Source organism: Sander vitreus, chromosome 17 (assembly GCF_031162955.1).
Source record: "Sander vitreus isolate 19-12246 chromosome 17, sanVit1, whole genome shotgun sequence".
Classification (NCBI taxonomy): domain Eukaryota; kingdom Metazoa; phylum Chordata; class Actinopteri; order Perciformes; family Percidae; genus Sander; species Sander vitreus.
This window is the reverse complement of record NC_135871.1, coordinates 21,857,710-21,880,733: the sequence shown is the minus strand read 5'-3', so window position 1 is coordinate 21,880,733 and position 23,024 is coordinate 21,857,710. Positions and strand designations below refer to the sequence as shown.

At 40.4% G+C, this 23,024-nt stretch overlaps 1 protein-coding gene across 2 annotated transcripts; it reads right to left on the bottom strand.

The window, feature by feature from the left end:
* On the bottom strand, positions 1 to 22,226 carry rgs17 (regulator of G protein signaling 17). Of its 2 annotated transcripts, XM_078272819.1 has the most exons (6): positions 22,067 to 22,226; positions 17,642 to 18,007; positions 11,682 to 11,812; positions 8,480 to 8,554; positions 8,142 to 8,373; positions 1 to 4,361 (listed from the first exon to the last, which is right to left on the bottom strand). In XM_078272819.1, exons 2-6 carry the CDS (start codon positions 17,642 to 17,644, stop codon positions 4,173 to 4,175), a joined length of 630 nt encoding a protein of 209 aa, XP_078128945.1. In that variant the 5' UTR covers positions 17,645 to 18,007; positions 22,067 to 22,226; the 3' UTR covers positions 1 to 4,172. The 2 variants fall into 2 exon arrangements, with proteins under 2 accessions (XP_078128945.1, XP_078128944.1); XM_078272818.1 differs by lacking the exons at positions 17,642 to 18,007; positions 22,067 to 22,226 and adding an exon at positions 14,096 to 14,333.
* Positions 22,227 to 23,024: the final 798 nt, after the last annotated feature.

The following is a 23,024-nucleotide window of genomic DNA, read 5'->3' as shown; positions in this document are numbered from 1 at the left end:
TATATATATATATATATATATATATATATAGAAACAAAAATAAGCGTACATTTTTGCTGACTTAGATTGAAGAATATCAGCAAAGGGCATTGTAAACCATGGTCCATCTAAAACAGGTGAAAGGTGCGGTAGTTCGCACTTTCCCAACTCACCCACAATAACAGATTTGCATAGGCAAAAATGGGATTAGCCCTTAGACAGTAGATTCCTGAATTCTTTATAGAGATGCAAAATCTAGTTCAGCTCAACACAATTAAAAACAAACATACATACAAACAAAAAGAATAATGTCGACTAGGCCAAGCTCTCTTTAACCCCTCTGATCATATACTGTACATAGTCATTTTTCTGTGCACATTTTTGTTTACAGTGTTAGGCTTCAAGTAGATCTAAAAAACAACTTGTACATTAACAACTAGATGTGAAATAAATTAACCAACATGAGAGGTAGTGAAAAGCCTACGGAGACGTTTGTTGTTGTTTTTCTATACAAAAGGAAAAAAATAAAACGTGTCAGTAAGGCCAAAGCTTCGCAAACCTCCTCCACCAGATCTAGACACAGCTCTCAACCTTTTCACGTCACATTTCAAAAACCCACTCACTTGGAACCCATGGGAATTTAAACACAAAAAAAATCTAAACTCAGCGATGACACATCACTTTACATCATCATCATTGCTTGTAAAATCTACATTTGAAATGCAGTCATTAAAAATAAACAACTGTGTACTTTTCCCCCCACTGTGTAAGAGTCACAATAAATTAATAGGAAAGGACGTAACCAGAAAACGTGGGTTTCTGCTGTGTCTGTCCTTGTAAAACACTGTTACCTGGGATTCTGCTGTGTCTGTCCTCCTTGTAAACCCTGTAAAGTGCTAATAGGGTTAGCACTGGGCAGAGACCGGCTGGTTTCTCTGCTCACACTGGGGACAGTTAGCTCCCCACGGTTACAAGTATTTAATAAGGTACACACATCTCACAATTTATAAATGTAAACTTGGTTTAATTGCACCATGATTTCATTATCTGGTTCTTGGTGAAACATTCTCATTTGAATTACTGTATAGACTCAGCAACAAGGAAACATAGCTGTACTGAGCAGAAGACGGACTTGTTTGCAAGAGAGCTTAATGAGTGACAGGCATTCTTCTACTCAGTCAAGAAATTACAAAGTTGTCCAAATACGTCTAAAATGCTTCTTGGAAATGAAAACTGCTCAAGGAGTAAGTGTGACAACTGATCTTTCCGTATCAGAATTGGTTAATTATTCTTATGCGCATGCATGCACGGCTCTTCATTACAGCAGCTAAGCAATATCAAATCAAGCCCTTATGGGTATTTATGTAGTCTGCATGTAAGTATTGTATTGGCAAGTTAAATATAGTATATTTTCAAGAAGGAACATTGCAAATCTTCTTGACTTTACAGTGTCAGTGTTCAATCAATCAATTTATATCCAACACTTTTACTACAGAAAGCTTTTGTGGTAATATGATAGCTTGGTTTTGATGTGACAGCTACATCTAGTTAGCATTTTTAACACTGTAAGTGAAAATAAGTCTGGAGGAAAACTCAAAATACCATGACTCCATGGACTCGTTTTCCATTTAGGCTCGAGCAGAGGACCTGCATTTAATTAAATTATTATCAATAAAATGATCTGTTGCCTTATCTAGTCATCTAGTAAAACTTGCAAATGCTAACTAGAGTCAGTCTCTTGATTAATCCAACAGTGGCATTACAATGTTTTGAGTATTCTAAAAAGGTGTCGTGGTTACTAACTTCTGACAATTTAAAACCAATCTAACATAATAGTACACAGCTTCATTCTATAATCACTAACGACATCCAATTGTACTTCAATAGTCTGCTAGACATTCTCCACCGTCTACTCTTAAATTTAACCTAGACCAAACTTGGCACGTGAACTTCAGGTAGTTACTGTAAAGGAGGTGGCAACATGGATGCCTACATTTATCAGTAAGGAGTGGCACTGTTTCATTGACACTTTAAGGTCAGCTATCCATCATGTTACACAATGAATGGACTTGGAGGCCCAGTTAATTAAACAGAATAGCATATACTGCACTCATGCACTTTCTACTGCACATCCACAGGCCAAAGTTCAAATGTTCACATCATCAAAAAACAAAAGCTTTATATACTAAAAACATTAATGGGACATTTGGCAAGACCCCCTTACAGTTTTTTTTTATCAAAATGTTTCTGTTAAGTGTGTAATTGTACCATACACACACATAGCCATTATCATTGCATGCTGTCAAAGTCAGATTAGAAAAACAAACCAGAGTATGTTAGTGCTGGCAGTGGGATGGGGGATTAGCTTGGCTAGCACAAGCATGATGACTGCTTGCCTACAGCATGCTGAAACCTATTTAGCCTTGTTGAGAAGGCTATCTTGTAGCATGACTACGCAAACTCTCTTCGCAAGCCTGGTACAGTAGCAGGTTAGCATTATTATACCAACCCTCTTCACTAGCTCTGGTAAAAAATGAGTGTCTTAAATGGGCAGTAGCTAACTGAAGGACTACCATACGCTCTCCCAGCTCCATCTGCTGGAGAAACAGACATGCACCAGAATGGCCGACAGCCTGGTGACAAGTCAAATCTGATATCTCTTCACAGCATCTTTGACATCATGTTTGGCACCCGTGTCACGTATCTGCAGCGTGATATTGGACGTCCAACGCCAGCGACTTGTCATGTTACCTACAGCATCTAAAACTAAAGCCTTACAGACAAAGGCCAGGGCTCAATAACCCTTTCAATTAGATCAGTGCCTGCTGCATCTCCCTACGTTCTCCAAGTAGAACCAGCTTTCCATAATGCTCAAATCATGGTAAAACACTAAAAGGTAAACCCTTGTTTTCTGCGCAACAATTTTAAAATGTAGTCGTTGTGGGTTTGTTTGTATTTTATCCAGCTGTGTTTTTTCCCCCCACATTGGGCACCTGTGCTTGTCAGGCTGTGATGGTCTGAGTTGAAGGGAGGGGGAGGGAACAAATATGGGAGGTAGGGATCGTTGGACAAACTGTGGTTGCTTTCCAGAAAAACTCCAGCAGCGCTTGTGCTGCCTTTTTCTTACATGTAAAGGCATTGTGATTTCTCAGTGGAGAGATTTTTTGTCTAAAGTTCATGAGTAATAATAATACATGTAGCTGCCCAACCACAATTCTAGCCCTTACTTCTCCCAGTTAAACAATCCCAAAGAAGGAAAGTGCTTGGACGGACAGATGGATGGATGGACAGGTGGATGGATGGATGGGTATGTGCTGTTGCCTTTGCTGCAGAAGCCATCATGTCTCCTCAATAAAAAACTGCAGTAAGCTATAAATTGGCAAAGTGTCCTTTTTCCCTTCACTGAATATAGACATCCAGACAGAGAGACAGGTCCACTGTCTTAATACATCTCAATATTCAAAAACGGTTGCAGTCCGCGGCTTACATCGTCAAGCTACTGTAAAGAGAGAGAGTCACATGCAGAGCCAGTGCTTCTACTGGTTAAATGGGCAGAGACGCCCCAACTCCCACCAACAACTAGGTGTCATGTTTGGACAGTAAATTAAAATTAAAAACACAATTTTACACATCTGCGGAATGGGACAGAATTAGAAAAACAAAACAACATGAACGAATGAGTAAGAGAGAGAGAAAGAGAGAGAGAGAGAAAATATTAAAGTGAAGGTAGAAAGCATGAGGTCTAAATATTACAGTACAGGAACAGTTGGCTTGTCCACTTTCTGCTCTCCTCTTTCTGGCCCCACCGCCTGAGAGTCCTTGTCCACAGTTAACCAGCAGCTGGCCATCAGGTTGGCCATTTCAACTGACTTCAGCTGACAAGTGGGTTGGCCAGTCAACCTTAACAAACAGCACAAATTGCTAGCAAAACAATCACTGGCCAGCATTAATGGTCTTAAATTGACCAATAACCAACCAGCAAAGGCCGACCTGGCTCCAGTGGAGAACTGGATATAAATTGCTTAAAAAATATAAATAAAAAAAACAACCAGCTATCTTGGATGTCATTCAGTCTTTTCAATCAAAAAAGATGGAGAGATTTTCCAAACCCGACTTCTGGCACCATAGTAGTATTTGAAGTTTAAGTAGTAGTCTCGTTGGCGTACGATGGCGATGAGGGACTGTGGTGGAGTCTAGGTGTCGAGGCAGGTGAGCCTCCTGTTGGCCAGGAAGTCTCTGTAAACGGAGGAGTTGAGGAAACGGGGGAAGGAGTCGCGATGCATCAGGTTGTAGATCTGGAACTGGGCCTCCTCGTACATCAGGTTGCTGGGCTCCGCCAGGTTCTGGTTTATTCCTTCTCTGACCCGCGAGTCCAGACTCACCTGGGATGTGGAAAACAAATTTGATTTATAAACCAGGGTGTTTTTTTAAGTGATCCGTAGAGTACCAGTGGCTTCTTAAAAGACATGACAGGCTGTCCACTATTTGGCTTCTTAACAAGAGCCTTTAGCCATGCTAGCACCTTTGTAATGCTGTACTTAAACACAGTGGTGCTTTAAGCTAAATGCTAACATTAGCATGGCATGACAATGCTAAGATGCTGATCAACAGGTATAATGTTTATTACCATGTTCCCCATCTTAGCATAGCGTGTTAGCAGGGTTTCCCGTAGAAAATTTGTTAGTTAAGGTGGTAGGGTCGGGGCGTTTGCCGTCAGACCGGGGATGGGGGGGGGGGGGTTCTTTGCGCGATAGACTACAGACTCTGTACTACATTTAACAATGTATAAAATTTAAATAATAATATATAATTAAGGCTGTCAAAATAACACGTTAATTTCGATTAATTAATCGGAGAAAAAAATAACGCGTTAAAAAAATTAACGCAGATTAATCCATTCCATATTGACGTTTGCATACAGACGAAAATCTGGTGCCACTGATATGTCTGCGCTTCTCTCTGATGCTCTGAAACAGACGTTACAGGAAACACAAACCCCGCTGCATGTGACGCTAGTTAACACAATACTCAACAGCAGCTAACGTTAGCCTACCGCTAGCTAGTAGCTGGATAAAACACGGTTACAATGCTGACAGCTAACGCTAAACGGTGTAAAGTTTGACTGTGTTTTACTGTAGAGGATTCAACACCGGTATGTAACAATCTGTAGCTGCCGTCGGAGAAACAACACAGATGGTGCGTTCAATGAAACTAGTAAACTACAGCCTTGTGGTGCATTTGAAGTTATTGTAAATGTCCTTTTCCTATCTGGTTGTTGCTTTTGTCGTTCAACAGCAATTTACTAGTGAAATAAGTTATTGTTATACATTATTATTAAATCATTTAATTTTGACCATATGGCCTTAGCAATAAACAAGCCATTCTTTAATGTCACCAACTGTTGTTTAGTACCCTTTTTTTTTCTTTTTTTACTTTCTTAAAAAGTATCGGTTCAGGCACCGTTAATTATGTATGCGATTAATTTCGATTAATTAATCACAGAGTATGTAATTAATTAGATTACATTTTTTAATCAATTGACAGCCCTAATAATAATAAATAAGAAAGTGCAAAACAACATTCAAAATGTGCAAAGGTGATCACAGTCACTGCTTATGGCAGAGCTGACATCTAGCATCGCTACAAGCTATCCTTGGTTTTAAAAAGATCAATTCAAGGGCCCTTTGGTAATTGCACTCTTTTACAAGTGGACCACTGATGCTTATTTTCATTACAAACACCATACAAACTATACAAATGGTTAAACATATTTGTCCTTAACAACTGAAACAATTTTAACAAACAGTATACAAACTATACAACACTAAAGTGCAAAAGAAAGTGCAAAACAACATTGTCAAAATGTGCAAAGGTGATCACAGTCACTGCTTATGGCAGAGCTGACATCGCTATAGGCTATGTCAATAATGCACATAAAATACAAACGTGAGCAAGGGTGTTCAACAATCGCCATTATATCGAATCAACAGGCACGTGCAACCTAGCTAGCAGGTGAAGAACACAAACAACAAAATCACCAGCTAACTTACTTTAAATTTGCAAGAACTATAGACTAATACAATAACATGCTTAAATAAACCCAAAACATAAGTTATACGACTTACAGTTCTCACAGACACACACGCGCGATATCAACTGGCTAGTTATCCTCCGGACAGCGACAGACCACGTCTCTTTTTCCTTTCTCTCATTTCGGCCGTGTGGCGTGCTTGCCCGCCGCGGTGTGAAGCGCGTCCGCGTTATTGTCAGAGATGCACTTGACGGCCTTTTGTGCAGCGGATTTTTTTTTTTTTTTTGACGACCTAGTTAAGGCGGTAGGTTTCCCCAGCTTAGGCGGGCCGCCCGAACTGCAAAGTGCTGCGGGAAACCCTGGTGTTAGCATGCTAAAATTTACCTTTAGGGACTGTTTGTTAGTTAATTAAGGGGCCACCGGAGGAGTTTTGTGGCCTAAAAAGACTTGACCCTCCCCTCGTCAGTAATAATTTTCCTAGGACGCTTCAAAATGATTTGAAAAAGAGGCATGACCCTCCCCTTGCATGCAATTTTGCACTTAGCAAAGAAGTACAGATACCATTTGATTTTTACAGCCCTGACATACAGGAGTTAACCTCTGCATTCTCATCTTATACATCCCACTCCTCTGTTATGGTGTGGTGGCCATTTCAGTAGATACACTCACTAACGTTGTGGAAACACAATAAGCATGGAAACTAAATGCACACTTCATGCATTACTGCATTACTTCAAATACTATGTTACTCCTCTAGTAAACTAGTATTCACATGAAATAAAACAATAAAACATTGAGACCATTCAGCAAAGGACACTGGGATATAACCAATTCAACACTGGTTGCTATGGACTTGTCACTAGGCTTCGTCATTGTATATTTTAGCACATAGGTAAAGCTGCCGAAGCTGAACATTAGGCTATATTCCAAAACACATATGTTTATTTTTAAAGCAGATTTTAAGTTACATTGTAACAATTTAACAATTCGCCCTTATGAAATCCAATCGCGGCACGGCTGTTTTGGAACGCAATAGACAGACGCTTAAACTCAACTAAAATGTAACAGTGAACAATCAGTGTTGGACCTACAGTCTGTTGAGATGCCTCTCCAAACGCAAAAACGAAGCGCAGTCACACCATAAAACGTTAAGACACGTTGAGAAAAAAGATCCGTATTTTGCCGTAATCCAATGACACAGGGGAAAAAAGTAATCCGCAGCAATCAGTAGATCCACAAAAAGGTAAATGACACGGTGTATCCAGCAAGGCCTATACGAGCATCACATTCACCAGCCAGCTCCAAACAGGTGAACGAGGCCTCTCCACTTCGCCGTTTAAACAAAGTGGAATAAATGTATAAAAGTCCAAATCTACACAAAACCCGCAATCAATTAGTAAGCTGACATCACATGTATATACATGTCATTTAGGAAACCTTTATTGCAAGGTTGGCACAGTAAGATGTCCAGACTAGTGCAACAGTAACTTTCGTTTTTTGCATCCTGCTGCTCCCATCGTCAGCCAGGTAATATTTTTTTTTACTAAAGCAGTATATGAAATCAGATGTATTACCTACCACCATTTAGTTGTTTTGTGTTATTTAAGATATTTATAAAATATCTGGTCATGCCAGATGTAATTATTCCACTTATTTTTTAAACAATGCAATTACCTGTTTGAGCCACCAGGGGGGCACCAAACAAGCCACTTTGAAATTTTGCTCTTTTCATGAATAAAAAAAGTTGGGTGACCCCCCCGCCCAGACTAAAAAATATTGGATGACCCTCCCCTCAGCAAAAAATAAAAAGACATGACCCTCCCCTATTTTCCTCCGGTGGTCCATTCCATAAATACCGAACGGTCCCTTAGGTAACATTTATTTGGCACTACATTCATCAAGTACAACTGAATATTTTAAGTTTTAGTCATAAACCAAAATGTTGGGCAATATGAAAATGTGACCTGATGATGGGGCTACATGGAAAGTCATTAGGATTTATCATCTGGGGACTATGAAAAAATATATTTCAGTCCGGACCAAAGTGGTGGACTGACCATCTCTAGAGCCATGCTGTTAACATGGCAGTGGTGGCTCACTTCTGCTGATTCAACACAAATACAGCCGGTACCTCTTTGGGTGATAATATGGACACGTAGTCTTCGTATATGATCCTGGACTTCTCCTCCACCACTAAGGGATCAGTCTCCTTTTTCAGCTCTTCACAGGCCATCCAGAAAAGCAGGTTGTCCTCGCTGTACTCAGAGCGCAGGAACTCCCGGAAGACCTCCCGGCCCTCCCGCGAGCGCAGCATCATCTCAAAGCTCCGGGCCCACAACAGCGCCTCGTCTAGACTGGGCTGCCTACAGTCGGACATAAACAAATGAAGACATTCATGTGTGTGAGATTGACACACACAATCATACTGACACAAACATGCAAGACTGGAGGGATGATGGCTGGACTTACTGTTCTTCTGCAGCTTCAATACTGTCCATCTTGGTGCAGGTCTGTCGTTCACTCCTCTCCATCCTGTCTTCATTCCTTGATTGGAGACAAGAAATTGATTATACTCGCCAAAACAAAAGTCTGGACATGTTTCTGGCATTTTAAATGGACATATTTTAGTTATCATTAGATTAAGTTGTAGATGGAGAGTCGCAGTTAAATCATAATTATTATTCTTTATATTAATTATTATTGTCCACTTTTAGCTGCTGTACATATTTGACAATAGGGTTGTTGTTGTCTTTATTTACCTACTGTAGAATTAAGGCTGCAACGATACATTGATTGTGACAAATGTATAAATAAAAAAAAAATAAAAAAAAAGATACAAAATGATTTTTCTCCATGCATGCAAATCGCCATTCACCATCCTTAGTTACCACCCAAGAAAAAAACTCTACACTGTATCCAAACAACCAAATTTCTCCTCTCACTAGGGATGTCCAGAGCCAATCAACAAGATCAGTATCAGGGCTGATTTACTTTTTCTATTGTTCACCTATCGGCGATCTCGAGTAACCACAATTGGACGATATAAAAATAGAAACGATCACCCAACCCTACCGTCACAGTAATCTGAATATGTTTGGACTATTTATTGGTCAGACAAAACAAGCAAATGGAAGACCTCACCTTGGGCATTAGGAAATTGTGATTTTTACAATTTTCTGACATTCTATAGACCAAATGATGATCAATAGATTGAACACGAAAATAATTTGCAGATAAATCAATAATGTAAGCAATTGTTAGATATCTAACTCAGTTCATCTCTTCCAGCTATCAATCACACTGGGAAGCATTGGTGTAAGCTTCAAAATCCATTAAACAATAAAGCTACAGTGCATTTCTTTATGTAAACACTTAATACACATGGTAGGCTCTCTGTCTGTCGTAACTCAGTCACACATGCTAAGTTCACAATGCAACACAGACTGAGCTGTCTATTTTTGTCCCACCACGGAGGATCTTTCCTTCCTCTTGCTGTCTCTTGTCAAAGTCCCCATTGTGTGGCAGTAATGGGCTAAGCTAGCCACAGCCCCCGGGCACCCTTACAATACAGCTAAATATACAGGCTGTTCTTCACAGCTGTTTTGCATGTGATGTGTGGATGGAAATAGAAGGCATCCCAAGTAGATAAGGAACCTTGTGTGAGGGCGGATGAGGAGGGGTTAGAAAGTAGAGAAAAAAAGAAAGAAAAAGGATGGATGAAAAACTAAATGTAACAGTATGCTGTGACCATTAACACTCGTACACCGTCCCCATAAAACTTCACCACGGCAGCAGACGAGATCTCCTGTGACACACAGACTCTCACACAGATCTCTTGACTCGGCATGATAGGAAAAAAAAAAAAACAGAGAGCATGCAGTGATTTAACTCACACAAACTTGTACTGAAAATGGCATATTATCCCCCCCAGCCTTGACACTAAAATAAATAAACATGGGGTACTGAAGACATATTTCCAGGCTCATTCTGGATATCTGACACCAGCATTTGATTGAGAAACACACAGCGGAGTCACAGAGCACTTACTATGGGCCCAGTCCACAAGCTGCCACCACTTCAGATGAAGTGGTGTGAAAAAAGCAGCACATTCACCATTCACTGCCTGAAAACAATGTTTCATTCACTCCTCTCTCCTGGCAAGAGTGCAGCCACAGTGAAGCAGCAATAGGAGCTACACAGCAGTTACTGGTTTTGATGGCTTGCTAAGGGGCATTTGGTGCAGTAAAGTTTGCAATCTGTAAGTATTAGGACACTGAAACGTTTTTTTTTTTGTTGTGTTGGCTGTGTACTCTTTTCTCTCGTATTCAAAAATGCAAGGCAGGAATTAAAGCTGCAACTATAATGATTATTTTCATTATCAATTAAAAAATAAAATCTACTGTACACTCCTATAATTACCTTTCAAACACACCTTTACCACAGACCAGCTGACCGTGCAGGAGCTGTTTGCTATATTTAACTGCCAAAAACCTGGTTCCTGTAAAATCTACATGACCCTTTAAACCTGCAGGCCTTGAATCCAACAGTGGAATACAAAGAATACAGTTAATCTTCTGGATTCAGGTGACACAGATCATCTCAGTAAGTTTTCACCACTATATCATTTTGTATTATTTGCGTAAACATTGTAAGAACTTATGTTGTGTTTTGTTCAGAGAACTCCTACACATTTTGGGACTTTTTCCTTATGCGAACCAAGGGTCTATAGAGAAAGCCTTTGAGGCCTTTGGCCTATATAATTAAAATTGACTTGACTTTAACATCTGGCTTCATAATTGTTCAACTCTGAAAACTGTTAAAACATGGGTTGGTTTGTAGAAAGGTGTACTGGCTCCCAGACCTCCTTGCACTGGATCAGGCATCAGTGCTGTGTGTCGGTATAAAGACTATTTCTTCAGTTAAATTTCTAGGGAACTCAACATAAGCATAACATCACAGATTAGGCAACAGGACCAACTGTTTGTTGTTTCAGACACAGGGGGTGATTTTTTGTTTCCTAATAACTAAAATGCTAAAATTCAGTGTTTTTTTTTTTTTTAAGAAATTGTGACCATGAATGCATAAATATCCAACTGTCCAATAACAAAATGCTTAAAAGGTGCTGTAGAGCAGCAATCTCTATTTATATGATTTTATGATTAAATATGTTTAATTCAGATATTGCTTTGGCCAAGTGGTTACATTTATACTTACGTTACTGCTTCTAAGCATCCTTTTAAAAAGGCAGCTTTATTGCCAACTCCAGTTAATTCATCACAAGCAACTTTGCAAATTCTTTTCTTCTAAAAAAAATGTTACTGGCTGCTAAAAAAATGGCTGAAAGTCACCAGATGACGTCATGCCACATAGTTGCTTCGGGTTGCAAGCCTTCTTTTTTGTAAAGCTCTTCAAATATAGTGGCTGTGCTGTAGTTATCAACAGCAAACTTATTTTATAAATGATTATTTATAAAAAAAAAAAAAAAATAATTATAGTGGCTTTAAGTATAGTGTTTTTATCCTGAGCCAGTGAGCCACAGTCTACCTGAAAAACCATATAATGGAAAACAGATAAACACAAACTGGGTGATATTAGATTCTGCAGACACAGACTTAGTATAGTATATATAGTAGACTTCAGTATAGTATTGTATAGTATGGTATTTTCTTACCAGAGACACTTGCAGCAGCCGCACCAGCAGAGGCAGCAGGTGTTGGGTCGGGGCTGTCCAGGGGCCTGGGGTGTGGCCTCGATGTGCGCCGCCTGCCTTTTTCTCATCTCCACTCCACTCACACTCCGGGGCTTCGCAATGGATACACACAAAAAACAACAACAACAACAACAAAACACTGTTAAATACCCTTCAAAATAATAATCACAGAGAGTGCAGTTTCAAATTTGGTCCCCAAGTTTTACTTTTGGTTCACTAGCAATACTATGCTATGACTTATAAGAAGGGAAAAAACAAATGAAACTGTGTGTGTGTGTGTGTGTGTGTGTGTGTGTGTGTGTGTGTGTGAGATAGACATGAAGCGAGAGAGCTTGCACCCAAGCAGGACAGAATGGATTCCCTTCCTTGTACGGTACGAGGATTTCTGGCATTGAGCCAAGTCTTTCACACTGGCTTTGACAGACACTACACATACATTTTAAAAAGGTGCAGACACAGACAGAGCCTACACATCACACACACAGACAGACACACACGTGTGCATCAAATACATATATTCATGCACACACTTACAGTATATTAACCTGTTGTTGCCTCAGAATGTGCAACATCCTTTTCACAGGTAGGAGACGAGGCTAGGTAAGGACACACCAAAAAAACCTAAATAATGTGGTTTTTTATAGTGACCCTGTGGTAAAACTGAATGTCCTGCTGTTGTCTGATGATTTCATTCCATTGCAGACACACAGTGTTGTGGTTACTGCTGATACTTTGATGTTTCTGATATTTTTTCTTTAATGTATGAAACATGTAATGAAAATGGACCCAATAGAGTTCAAGTACCTCTGGGTCTTATGGTTCAAGGACACTGAGGCACTCAGGAGGGTAAAGTTTAAAAAGCCTTTAGTTTTTGGGGTTTTGTTCGCACGTTAGGGGACATTGGAGTGGGACAAAGAGAGCTGAGCCGGAAAGCAAAGCTCTAGATCTACCGGTCAGTTTTCGTTCCTACCCTCACCTATGGTCATGAAGGCTGGGTCATGACTGAAAGAACTAGATTGCGGGTACAAGAGGCCAAAATAGGTTTTCTCAGGAGGGTGGCTGGCGTCTCCTTCAGAGATGAGGGTGAGAAGCTCAGTCATCTGTGAAGAACTCTGAGTAGAGCAGCTGTTCCTTTACATCGAAAGGAGCCAGCTGAGGTGGTTTGGGCGTCTCCCTAGGGAGGTGTTCCAGGCATGTCCAGCTGGGAGACGGCCTCTGGGTAGACCCAGGACTAGCTGGAGAGATTAAATCTCCACAATGACTTAAAAACACCTCGGGATCCCACAGTCAGAGCTGGTTAATGTGGCTCGGGAAAGGGGAGTTTAGGGTCTCCTGCGGGAGCCACGGCCAGCGACCCGACCCTAGATAAGTGGTTTAATATGGATGGATGGATGGATGTAATGAAAATGTATAGTTTGTGGTAACAGTCACAGCATGGCTGTGTGGCTCTACTTAGGCACAGCGCCTCTAAATGCTAACGTAAAATGTGCTAACATTCTACACAATGACAAGGCTAACATGCTGCTGCTTAGCAGGTATTATTCACCCTTTAGTTTAGCATGCTAACGTTTGCTAATTAAACCCAAAGTAAAGCTGTGGCTGATTTAATTTTCCAGGCGTTTGGTCATAAACCAAAGTACTGGACAAATTGGCATGATGATGGTGGCAGATAAAAAGTTAAGGGATCACCAAAGTTATTACAATTTATCCTGAGGAGAACATACATGTCTGCACCAGATTACATGACAATCCATCCAATAATTGTTAGGACATTTCACTCAAAATCACTCATGATGGCCCCAGATTAAAAGTCAGGGAATCACTAAAGTCATTTTAATGAGTGTCCAAATGACAACATGTCATGCCCATCCATTCAGAGGCCATGGAAATGTCTTCAATTTGCTGGTTTTGTCTGACTAACAGTCTAAAACCACAAGATAATCAACTTACTGTCATATGACCAGGGAATGTTTGGCATTGGAATGACTAATTAATTATCAAAATAGTTGCTGAGTAATTGTAGTTAACTTATGCTATTTTTGTATCTTCCTCCATGCGGAAGATATAAACACTTGGCTGGCTTTTTATGAGCTACATAGGCCGAGAAAACCTTTATCCTGCTATAACTATAACAGCTCGCTTACAGATAGTCCAACAGCCAAAATCTATACCAGGATACACTATGAAGATCAGCAAAGAAGAGAATATCAGAACAAATTCAAACAGATAGAGGAGATAATAATGAACACAGACTTCACTTGATAATTTGGGGCATATAAGCTTAGTTTCACCAACGGGTGTGGTGTGAAAAATGCACTAATTAATTGCAGTCTTATTGTCTGGAAATTCTGCAATTAATGAAACAGAAGTCTTACCTGCAAAGTCATGGTTCAAATTAAATTCCTCATAAAACACTTAAATATCCAAATAAATAAAAAAGAGCGCCCCAGTACCAACAGAGGAGCCTTCTTTCTGGTTCCCTCTGCTCCCACTGCATACATACATGCGATTTACTACAGCGATGTTACAGTACATGGAAAGTAAGGCTGAGACGACCTGCCTGATATGCAAATGTTGTCGCCTGACCAGTGGAGTGGCCATCAGTTATTCAGCGACCAGGCAATATCTGTGGAAAAACAGGCTGCTAGATGCAAACGACAGCGAGGCATCGGCTTTGTTTAAACCCAGGGAAAGAGGCCGCATTGACAGAACATGCAAATATGGAGTGAAAAAAAACAAATACATCCAGATGAGAGGGAAACAGAGCTACACGATCTGAAATAAATGCAGTGGTTTTATAAATTATTCAGATGACATCCCCCTCATTTTTCCATATTTTTTATTAATTTAGACATAATTTCAAATTGCTTGTGGAGGCAAAATTTCAACTACCAAAACAACTACTGCCGTATCAGCCAAAAACAATCCAATGTATTCATCCAATCACCCAGCTCTACTTTGAAACCTCCACTTTGCTTCACCATCACGTCATTAGCCAAGGGATGAGCTGTAAATCATTTTAGAAGTAAGTACACACCAGCCCCCAGAAAGTGCTCCGGGCTTTAAAGCAAATTGTACATAGCGGCATAACAGTGGAATTGCAACTCCAGGCCCATCACATGATACCCTCTGGCCCAAAAAGAATTTTTCTCATAGACTTACATAGCAAAAGAGACATCTGTAAATCAGTGGGTATGGAAGTTTTTTTGTTTAGGGTCACAACCCCAGCGAAATAAATCATTTAATTATCAGAATTGTATCCATTCGGTCCGATACCATTTGTAAAGTCTAGAAGAGGTGCACAATTAAATCATTTTATCCCCATTCAAGTTAGCGGAAGTAGCCGGCTCTAGTGTGCCTGCTCTATGGGTCGCACAGTGCAGAAGCAGTGCCGATCAACCTGTTCATTTTTGGCTCCATGATGGCTTCATGTGCCACTGAGCAACTCTTAAAGGAATGAACTGGGCTCCGCCTGGAATGCTGTATCCAGGTCTTATTATACATCCATGGAACACGCAGGCTAAAAATCCTGTTGTATTGTTTAGCATACATCGTGACAATGCACACTGCTGTTGTGCTGCTGTGGGCTAACAGAAGTGTTGCAAGATGTGACAGACAAAAATTAACCCAATCAGAGCCTAGAACCCACCCATTTGTCATGAAAGTAGCCCTATTTTTTATTTACAGCTAGGAGACGGAGTTGTAGAGGGACCAATTTATTGGACTATAGCCTAGGTTTTAGGTTTCTTTCTTCCGGAAAATGCACAAAGAACATTAACCTTAAAACAAGGAGAAATGTAATGTACCAGCTTATTTAACAAATTGCCATTTTCTGCCCGCAATCCCTGGGCAGGTACTGTAGGTACTGCCTGTAGGGTGAAACCGCCCAAATGGTACAAAAAGTAGGGCACATACTGTAGCCCAAAACTATTTTTACTTGCCCAATTCAATAAAAAGGAGCCTTAACGGGTGGAAAATCCACCCGATTTGACTACACTGCGTGCACTAGTCACAAAATGTGGTCACTGAAGGAAGCTAGGTGGAACATGCATTCATACTCCTGGCCAATGAGCATTACAGAACTGATAAAAAGAGTTATTCGCAAAAGAGGTTCATTTAGCAATATCTTTGAAACCACGACTGTGAGTCGATCAGGCTTTTATGGAAGTTTTAATATTGGTTTGCTGCTATTCTACCCAAACCTGACTCGTCTGATGTTATACCTGCAAAACACTGTTTGTGTCCTTTCGAAGAGGAAAATGAAAGTCTCCCTATCAAAAGAACATAAAGGACCTGCTGATTTTATATTTTCTTCTTTTTATGAGAAACTAGCCTAACATTATAAGCAGCAGCATATACAGCTGTAATATATCCTCTAAGGGCTTAATGATATGTACAACACCACCTATTTGCTGAGTGTTGTGAGTGACGGGTGTAAAGGCCCGGACACACCAAGCCGATAATCGGCCGTTGGACAGTCTGGCGAGGTCAGTGACTCGAGTCTGTTCAGTGTGTTCCGTGCCGTCGTCCGTCGGCCTTCATTTGGGCCGATTTGACGTGTATAATCGGCGGGGCGGGCACTGCCAGCAGTCAGACTCAAATGACCCATCTGATTGGTAGAGTGCTAACCCAGAAACGGGGAGCGGAATGAGCGTGACTAGAGTCTCTCAAAATCTGACGAAAATCTTTTAAACTGACCTTTGTCGATCTGAAATGAAGACAGATTCAGCACGTGACGCGTTCGTCCAATCAGCTGCCGGTTTTCATTTTTGGGGCGACAACACAGATTAGCGCTGCCTGCTGTTATGGAGACGTATTACGTCTCGTCTCTTCGGTGTGTTCTGAGTCGGGGAGACTGATCAGTCCAACTGCCTTTTCTGCCGACGGTTGGCCGTCTGGTTGGTTGGTGTGTGTGTGTGTGTGTGTGTGTGTGTGTGTGTGTGTATATATATATATAAAAAATAAGAGTCATAATTTATGCTTTTTTTTGTTTATTATTGAGTACAAATTAATAAAAGCTCCACACCTGGTATATTTATTTAATAAGGTATTGTTTACTAATCGTTATCGAGGTAACTGTGACAATAGTGACATTAATTTCAGGCATCCAGCCCTAACATATACTTGAGCAAGTCTTACGCCACTGAGAAAAACTGAGCCATGTGGTTGAAAGCTCTTAAAAAAGCTACTTATTGGACCTAAGTTGTTCAAGAGTGAACTTGAACATGGGAGAGGCACTTTTTCCCCCCATTTTTAACTAGCAGTAACGTGATATTAAACAGACAATTGACTACAGTAAGTGGGATACAAATATCCACAGTGCTTCTTTCTTTCTTTTTTTTGTAACCGAGTGAAAAAGAAAAAAAAAAACAATAATATAATCACTTCTTTAACAGTGAATATGAATGAACAGTTTATTCCAATTTTTAACACATTTTAAGATCAGTCTTTTCACTTTAAATAAGTGCAACATCAATGAGCAACAGAGTTGTAAAAATAGTCACCCTTTGTTGCAAAGCTGATTTGGGGAGGCCGACTATCATCATACTGGATCTAATAAGTTGGGCTATATAGGGAGCGTAAAAGCTCTAGGCTGGAATAACTACACCATAGGAATGTTTGTTCTGCAGAAACCTTGAACCTCCAAAAGACACATCACAAACTGATCGTGTTTAAATGAACACATACATTTTTACTTTGATGGTTCAGCTGCATGTTGGAGATACTTCACAGCTTATTGAGGAAAACATAAACCAAGTCTTTATCAAAGGTTTTTCTTTATCTTGATCAGAAACATTTAAACACAAAAGGGTGATGATTACTTCCCTCTCAAATGACTCTTATTCAAACAACGTAAACTTGGTGATAAAATGTCTCAACACTAAAGCATCGCAATCATACTGGACAGAAGTCAAACTTACCATGAATTAGTGAGTTCCTAAAAACAGGCCAGACAGAGCAGTCATGGTGTGAGGTAATAGGTTGCTGGACGATAGCAGGCTGGTTGACGGAGTGACTGACTGATGGACTGTCTGGACGTCTGTTTGGCAAACGGACCGGCTGCTTGGCTCGCTGGAGAGGAGGTTTTTTTCAGCACAAGAGAGGTTATTGGTCTCACCATCCCTGACCGACGGACACAGAAAGGGACACGAGAGCTGAGGTGAAATGTAACTACTTCCTCTCTTTGTTTCCTTATTTCCCCTTAATGTCGCCTCCTAGGCTTCCTTGGATGTTGGTGAAAGGGTCATTTATGGACTTGAGAGTACAGTGAAATGAAAGTACAGCATCTGAAAAACACACATGGCAAACAACAGAATCAGTTTATCCACCAAGTAGAATAAAGGTGCAGTCATTTATCTTCAACAACTTTTGGCCATTGGTTAATTGTTAAGTTATTTCTCCAGTGTTTCCTGCTTGTCAAAATGTGAGTTTTTTTGTGCTTTTCTGTTTTATGTCATTGAAAACTAAATATATTTGGTTTTTATGTAAGATATTTTAAGACGTTTCCATATGCTCTGAAATATTTTTTAAACTAAATACATAATGGATTAATCTGAAACATAATTGAGAGATTATAAATATTTGGAACCAATCATTTGTTGCAGCTCTATACTGTTTCTAAACTATCCAAAACATATCTTTGGCATTTCTTTACTGCAACTTCGTATTACTTATCATCAAGGTATCATTGTAGGTTAAGGGTCCAAGCGAGCTGAGCCGATACTAGAAGGTGGAGGTAAACACTGCAGACCACAGATTGGTCAGAAACTAAAGCGGGATTTATGGTTCTGTGGAGGCTCCACGCAGCGCTTTCGCCGTAGCCTACGTAAGTGTGTGTGTGTGTGTGTGTGTGTGTGTGTGTGTGTGTGTGTGGGGGAGTGTGTGGTAGAGCGAGTGAGAGTGACGGCGATTAGCTTCAGAGCGAGTACCGACTCTAGAGGCATAGTGAGAAAAACAAAGTGTCTCCCCTGTGCTTTCTGACCACGGTGGGAAATCTGTAGGAAAATTAAAATCCTCTCATTGATTTCCAGGAAATGAGTAGGGGGAAATGCAACGCTACCAAGCCACGGCCGAGCAACGTGCGTCACCGCTACATGTAGTTAAGGGTCCGTGTCTCCACATACCTACGTACGTAGCCACGGCATAGATTTAACGCAGAAGCATAAATCATGCTTATCTTTCACTAGTGCAACATGAGATCCTACACAAACCCGCCATTTTTAAATAGCCAACTTACCATCAATAGTGACTGCTATTTTTTTCACTCAAACCAGATTTTTTATTTATTTTTAAATTTTTTTAAATGGCAGCCCGCAAAACTATGGCGTACACTACGGCTTACAATTGACAAAGTGCGCACATCATTGCCGATAAAAGGATCCAACGAGTGTCACGTTGAAGATGATGTCACAGCAGTTTCACGCAGTGTCGCTAGGGCGATCAGCTGAGTATCCCGCCTACACTGAGGGGGATACTATCTGCAGTGGAAAGCAAAATAGAGAAACGCACCCGGTACCAAAAGTGAGTTGATACGGGTTGAGTCAAACCCTGCAATGGAAATGAGGCATAAGAGCCTAAAGGCGACAGAGCTTCCTGGGTCGCTCTCATGCTACATGTTTTCATAAAGGAATTACTGTTCAAACAACTTGCTTCCTCATAACAGCAGCATAGAAGTGTTCACATGTTGACCTCAACACTGGAGACTCTTTATGTTAACTATCACCAGTCTTTTGTAACTTAGAGACTAAAATCAGCAAGTAAAAGACATTAAAGAACAACGGAAAAGAGAACAGATAATGTCTTAATTTAATATTAAACAATTGTTATTTTAAATGATATACAATACAAACTACATTAAATTATCTTATTAATATAGGTTCACAGCCTATTATGTTTCTGTGACATCTTACTTGGATTTCTTGTATTCTTGTATTTTGCTAATTTGTTTTTAACCAAAAATGATGAGAAAATCCCTTATGATAGCTTTTCAATTGTGAATATGTGCTGCTTTTCTCTGCTTTATATCCCGGTAAACTGAACATCTTTGGGTTTGGTACAAAACAATACATTTGAAGACATCGATGAATCAAGACGATAATCGGCTCATATGAAAGTAGGCTAATATGTATGCTGTCCTAGACTGAACCAGAAAACTGTTAAGACAATTTCTGACTTACAGGGCTCAACAATAAGGATCGCCCGATGGCCCAGGTCAAGTAAAACCCCACGTCGGGCAAGTAAATATAACAACCGTGAAGTCATGACAATCAAATGAACAACATCGCGACTACCGCAGTTTCTCCTCTGGCAGTGACAAACAGCGACGAAAGCCTCAACGTCTGATTTATATTGAAAATGGCGTTATAGACACTGAATTTGCTGAAAATTCAGTGTCCATAACGCTATTTTCACGGTAATTACTGTTTATCAGACCGACAAGAACAAGAACCAATGTTAGCGAATGCTGCAGTCCCTCTGACTCACCGCTGCAGGGGGCGCTGTATTTCCTGACACGCTGTATTCCCGTTACTGTTTAAAACGTTTATCAGGTTAGTGGGGATGCATAGCTCTCAAAAGCAACATGAAAAATGTTATTAATGTCCCCTCAGCATTTCGTTTTGTTGCTAAACTGTTTCTAAATTGAGCGGTGACGTTATACTACCTCTTTCATGTAGCTAACGTTCTAAGGCACAGTCTATTTGCTGGAATTCGGTGGTTAGCTAGCAATTAAGCCCACTGACGGCAACGTTATTGTTAATATTTTGGCTGAATGTTTGGTAATGACAGTAGAAATGGTCATAGTGAGTGAAAATGTGATCTATGATGCACATTGCAAAAATGTATCTAGAATTGTGTATAGCCCTGTGTGATATCTGTCAAGCTGAATGGACTTGCAGTAATAAAACCGATTTTTATTCTGGTCCAATGACTGAAATATAACTCTGTGAGAGAAAGGGCACACTATCCTAAGCTGAATAGGGTGCTTTTAAGAAAGAATATTTGCAAATAAAGCAAACTGTTGCTAAAAAAGGCACAACACACTTGATGAGGGTACCTAAAAGGAAAACCTATTAGATTTTATTGAATTTTTTTTAAATAATAGCTTCCACTTTAACTCATTTACGACACTGTTCATGTACTGTTTAATACATTATAAATTAAGATTTACTATAACAACTTACTTCAGATTTTGTCATCATTTGATAACCACTAATAAAAAAAACTATTTGTTTGGGGCCAGTAACGTTGAACCCTGACTTATAAACGATTACATCATGTTATTGATGATCATAACAAACGTAAATGCAGCTGAGAGTCCACATCACAACTATCTATCAAAGAAATAAGCACTGGCTCTAGCCATGTTAGCTCTATAAGAACAATCAGGCTATCACTCACTCTTCAGGGATCATTAAAGTGTTGGTTAACTCTGCCTCTGTAAACACTAGTACTATAAGTAAAATATATCCACCTTACAAGCACATGACATACATCTCAAATATGCTGATAAGACAGCTGGTATTGTGTGAAACCTCTCTGATTGAAGAGTCATTTTGCTGAATGAGATGAATCAGGAAGTCTCTCAGGATGTAATGGCAACATAACCTGAGCACCTCTCACTCAAGAGATCAAAAACTCCAGCAACACTAGTACTATAAAGAACAACTTTATTGTCAGACCAACGCGTTTGTGGCCTTCATCATCAGGGCCATCCTCCTCTGACTCAACAACACACCCATGGGAAACTGCAGTGTGGGTGCTCCCTCAGCTGTGCACGACATGAGCTCTTTCCAGGGACAGTAGAGGAATAAAAAGGTTAAAATAAGTCTAGGCAGTGGCAATATGAACTTTAGAGTGAAGAAAGTGGATGCATGGGAGTGAGCTGTCGCAGCACTGGATCTGTTGCATCTGCCTGAAGGCCTGTGCATATCGCTAGGTAACAAGTAGGCAGGCTCATCGGACCCTGCTTTCTCCCTCTGTGCACTAGCTATGTTGGGCTAGCTGCTGGACTGTGTGTTTTGCATGGTTTCTCTTGCAGCCGACCGACATATCTGAGCCCAGCCGCTGCAGCTCCGACCAGCCGGGAGAGGAGATCCCCTCCCAGCTGACACCACGGAGTGACAACGCGAGTAGAGAGAGTGCTGCACAGTGCTGACTGTCGCACCGACATTTTTTAGAAATCAAACGCCACCCACTTTCTACTTGCTAGCTTTAGCCGACAGCCTGAGATCCGCTATCTCTCAACAGCGAGAGGAGGAGGTGGCAGCTGAGCAGCAGCTAGCGCCGTGCTAGCGTCAGCTAGCCAGTCCGTGTGGAGCATTAGCGCAGAATAATCAGCATCTTACCCCTTTATGATGGTCTGTCAGTGTCCTAGGGCGATGGGTTCGAAAACGCGATGTCCCGATGCTTATTTAGCGACATCGTAAATGGGAATCCTGCGATGTAATGTCCATCGCCGCTGTTTTATGCCATCCGCCCCACTTCAGCACCGAACGCCGCCGAGCCCCTGGATGCACTGCGCAGGCGCGCTACCACCGCCGCTCTGTGGCTGCAGTCGGTGAGAAGATGCACTGCTGAGGCTCCACATACGGTCTATAATGCACAGGTCACATCGCATCTCTGCTGCACAACAACTGCAAAACACAAGATACTCATTTTAAAACGTTGCTACATTGAGTTTATTCAATATCAAACATTTCCAAGGCACAAATCCTAAAATATAGTCTGAATGAGAGAAAGAGAATCACAATTGATATTAGAAGGCTACTAATAAAGAGGATGTATCCTCAGGTTATAAACCAATTCATAACCAATTATAAAGAAAGCCTCTATAAACTCACAAACACAACCTGTTGTAGTGTTACATCAAAGTAACAGTCACTTCAGTAATGTTACTTCTATTTATTTATTTTTTTACAGCATTTTAGTGTGTGCACACCTTTGTCTAATTTTAGAATGTCGCTTCTCATATCCTCTTCAAATCATGTAATGTTGTTGGCTATATTGTTATAGTGTGCATTTACAATGACCCTATCATATTGTATGGTATTGTATAACATCTATACAGTATAATGGTCATATAGTGCATTATATACAGTAGACATTTGTGGTAGTTATCTATGAGTTAGTGGACATTGTGTGTGTGTGTGTGTGTGTGTGTGTGTGTGTGTGTGTGTGTGTGCGCGTGCGTGCGTGTGTGTGTGTGTGTTTGTGTGAAATTAAGTATCTGTAGATCTAAAACTAAATCTCCTCTGTAGAAACATATAAACACACATGAAATAACTGGCCTGTGGATTAAATATC